At 38.6% G+C, this 4,162-nt stretch overlaps 1 protein-coding gene across 1 annotated transcript; it reads left to right on the top strand.

Annotated features, from left to right (window-relative positions):
- Positions 1 to 564: 564 nt before the first annotated feature.
- Positions 565 to 1,481, top strand: LOC122734840 (60S ribosomal protein L6-like). The gene has a single exon (XM_043975950.1). It carries the CDS (start codon positions 565 to 567, stop codon positions 1,420 to 1,422), a length of 858 nt encoding a protein of 285 aa, XP_043831885.1. The 3' UTR covers positions 1,423 to 1,481.
- The last annotated feature ends 2,681 nt before the right edge of the window (positions 1,482 to 4,162 follow it).

The following is a 4,162-nucleotide window of genomic DNA, read 5'->3' as shown; positions in this document are numbered from 1 at the left end:
CAAAGGTGTTTCAAAACAATTTGATATTGACTAAGTAGTATGTTAATCAGTGGAACAGATCAAGCATACAATAGACAGAAGTAAGTAAGCACTGTAACCTGGAGTTTGATAAACTCAGAGGTTCCAAATATTGGGGCTTGAACTTACTTTTTAACAAAAACTGTTGGGACAATAGAAAAGTAGTTTGGCAGAAACTAGGCATAAGCCAACATCTCACAACTTATACAAAGATAAACTCAAAATGGGTACATGATTTAGAAGGTGTTTTTAGAAATCTTTTTTTAAAATTATTTTTTTAATCTGAACTTAAATAAAAAAGCATTTTCATAACAGTAGAAAAAAGATGATTGTACACAAAACTGCAAATCTATCATGTACAACTTGCTATTCCTTTTAAATGAATGGTTTTGCTTGTTCCCACACTGGTTGTGGGAATGTCCAATGGAGAAGTAACTGAACTGTATCATTCCTAAAACTTTTAGGTTGGGACATACCCATGGACTGTTAAAAGGTAATCCACATCTAGCAAGAAGTATATGCAAAGTCTCTTTCCCGACTCTCAAGATGGCGGATCAAAACCCCCCAAAGGAGGTAAAGGAAAAAAAGGTCAAAAAAGAAAAAAAGGAAAAGAAGCCCAAAAAGGAAGATGCTGCTGAGAAGGTGGTGAAAAAGCCTCGAAAGCATTGCAGCCGCAACCCGGTCCTGGCCAGAGGGATTGGCAGATACTCAAGGTCTGCCATGTATTCTAGGCGGGCCATGTATAAACGCAAGTACACTGCACCCAAAACCCGGATTGAAAGGAAAAAGAAAGAGAAGGTACCTGCTACCATCTCAAAGCCAGTTGGTGGGGATAAGAATGGAGGAAACCGAGTGGTGAAGATCCGCAAAATGCCTAGGTATTACCCTACCGAGGATGTGCCTAGAAAGCTGCTCAGTCATGGCAAAAAGCCCTTCAGCCAGCACGTGAGGAGACTCCGATCTAGCATCACCCCAGGCACAGTTCTGATCATGCTCACTGGCCGCCACAGGGGCAAGCGAGTGGTTTTCCTGAAGCAGCTGGCTAGTGGCTTACTACTGGTAACTGGACCTCTGACCATCAACCGTGTTCCTCTGCGAAGAACCCATCAGAAATTTGTCATTGCCACTTCTACCAAGGTTAACCTTTCAGGTGTGAAAATTCCAAATCATCTTACTGATGCTTACTTCAAGAAGAAGAGGCTCCATAAACCTAGACACCAAGAAGGAGAGATTTTTGACACAGAAAAAGAGAAATATGAGATTACAGAGCAGCGCAAGGCTGACCAGAAAGCAGTGGACTCTCAGATCCTGCCCCAAATCAAGAAGATTCCTCAGCTCCGTGGCTACCTGCGTTCTGTATTCTCTCTTTCCAATGGAGTCTATCCTCACAAACTGGTGTTTTAAATGCCTGGCAGAGAACTCTTATTAAAATATTTGAAATAACAAAAAAAAAAAAAAAAGAAGTATATGCAAAGCTTTGTGGCAGTTCTGTTACAAGTTGACAGTACTTTTGTTGATGTGATCCCTGTGCACAAAGAAACTATATACAACTATTATTCTTGTCTAGTCACTTGTATGACTGAAGTCATATTAACTGTGTACATGTGATTAGGGTATATTGAAGTATAACAGACTCAGGGAAATGGGCCTTGTTTTCCCTGTGGGATGGAACCTGGAAGCTATTCTGATTGGATAAATCTAAATTGATTATACACCTTGGACTAATTGTGCAAGGGTTATCACACAGAAAAAGACATTTAAGGGATAGAGGTCTCTAGTTTTCTAGAACCACAGAGAGCAGGATACTTTTCCATAGTTCTGTTTGGTGGAACTTCCCATACTTGGTTCTTATGGGTAAATATGATCAAGTTAGTAGCAGCACCACCACCCTGTGGTTGAATACTATATACACATTGCTTAAAGATTTATAGGGGCAGCTAGGTGGTGCAGTGGAGAAAGCACCAGCCTTGGATTCAGGAGAACCTGAGTTCAAATCCGACCTCAGACACTTGACCCTTACTAGCTGTGTGACCCGGGGCAAGTCACTTAACCCTCATTGCCTCACCAAAAAAAAAAATAAAAAATAAAAAAAGATTTATAAAGCACTTTGCACGTGGTTTCACATTTGATCCTAACAGTTTTATGACATAGGTTCTATAAGTATTATTATCTCCATTCCCAGAGGAGAACATTTTGTTGTTCAATCATTTCAATCATGTCCGACTCTTTGTGACTCCATTATGTTTTTTTGGTTTTGTTTTTGTGTTTTTTGTGTTGTTTTCTTTTTTTAAAGACACTGAAAGGTTTTGCCTTTTCTTTCTCCAAGATAAAAAAATGAAGGATGGGAAAGGTAAAGGTAATGGGGTTGACATCCAAGTCCTTTTAATATAAATCTAGTGGAAGTGCTTCTTCCCTTCCACAACATCAGATAAATAGCTTGACTTTTTAAAATGGGTGATTTCTTTTCTTTTCTTTTCTTTTCTTTTTTTTTTTTTAGTGAGGCAATTGGGGTTAAGTGACTTGCTCAGGGACTCACAGCTAGTAAGTGTTAAGTGTCTGAGGCTGGATTTGAACTCAATTCCTCCCGACTCGGGGCCAGTGCTCTATCCACTGTGCCACCTAACTGCGCCCTTAAATGGGTGATTGCTAAAGATGAATTTAATATTTTTAAAAATACCCTAAAAGTCAGCTTTTTGTGAGTAAACAAAAAGCATTGCATCAAATTCTTTGAGTGGTATTTGGGTGCCATCACATCTCACTAATGGCATATTCAAAAGTAACACATAATTTTACTCCTTTGCACAAAATAAATAAGATTTGGCATGGTATTTTATGCAAAAGGATTTGGATGAGAGAGAAGAGATGAAAAATTTTTCTGGCTTCAGAGGCTACAAGATCCTGAAATGGAGTAATAGTGGGATGTCATGACTTTCATTCATTGGTGCTTTCCAAAAACAGGACAGTTCTCTGTTACTTTGGAATGAGGTCTTGCCTGGAGGGAAGGGAAGCGAACTAGATAATCCTGTTAAGAGTCAAGTCTTGTCCAAGAGGTGATTTTATTATTTTGAAGTTTTATCCCTTGGCTTTATTTTCATCCTAATTTTTTCCATTATCTCATCACAGGAAATTAAACTAAGTCCAAATGAAGAAATGTAGAGCTTTCAACTCTATTAGAGTTCATCTGGCTGATGCATCTTTCTAAAACTCATCGGGGAAACAAAATGAAGTAATTTGTATAACAACAACTAAGAATTATGAAAGCAATAACACAGGTTCTGTGTGTGTGTGTGTGTGTGTGTGTGTGTGTGTGTAAATGACCAAGAAAATGCTACCATGACACAGAAGACCATATTTTGCAGATGAGAAAGAATGCAAATGAAAAAGATTGGTGTGGAGGGGAAACTATACCCTGGATTCCACAGAAATTCTGCTTGAGTGCCTTATAGAATTAAAAGATGGAAGGTGTGGAAGGTGGGGCAGCTAGGTTGCACAGTGGATAGAGCACCGGCCCTGGAGTCGAGAGAACCTGAATTCAAATCCTGCCTCAGACACTTAATACTTATTAGCTGCATGACCCTGGGCAAGTTACTTAACCCCAATTTCCTCACTAAAAAAAAAAAAAAGATGGAAGGTACTTTGAGAGGCCATAAGGTCAAAGACTTAGTGCTGAAAGTGACATCAGAGGTCACCTAGTACAACCCCCTTATTTGATGGATCAGGAAATTGAGGCCTAGAGAGATAAAGTGTAAGTGACCCAGGAAGGAAATGACAGAGAGGATTTGAATCCAGGTCTCATTATATTCATGTAGTCTATGCTTCTGCAGATAGACAACAAATCTTTTTCTGGAAAATATTTAACACTACCCTAGGGCTAGTATGAAATCGAAGTGAGATCATATTTCTGGATGTACTTTGAAAAATACAAAATATCCTACAAGTATAAAGACCTGTAATTGTAAAATGTAACTGTGAGACTAGATGGTTTCTGAAGTTCCTTTCAGCTATGATTCTAAAATATGGAAATATTATTTTAAAAGAGAGTTTCTCTCTATCATCCTACCATCAAAGTACCTTCAGTATCAGAAGTTGTATCTTTCTTTGAAAGTGTCTGAAATACAAAATAATCAACAATTGCATACTAGTG

This window comes from Dromiciops gliroides, chromosome 1, assembly GCF_019393635.1.
Source record: "Dromiciops gliroides isolate mDroGli1 chromosome 1, mDroGli1.pri, whole genome shotgun sequence".
In the NCBI taxonomy this organism is placed as follows: Eukaryota; Metazoa; Chordata; class Mammalia; order Microbiotheria; family Microbiotheriidae; genus Dromiciops; species Dromiciops gliroides.
The sequence above is the reverse complement of the archived record's forward strand: the minus strand, read 5'-3'. Positions and strand labels throughout refer to the sequence as shown.

Bases quoted from the DNA above. Each gene is read 5' to 3' on its own strand.
- LOC122734840 (XM_043975950.1), top strand. From the start codon at position 565: ATGGCGGATCAAAACCCCCCAAAGGAGGTAAAGGAAAAAAAGGTCAAA.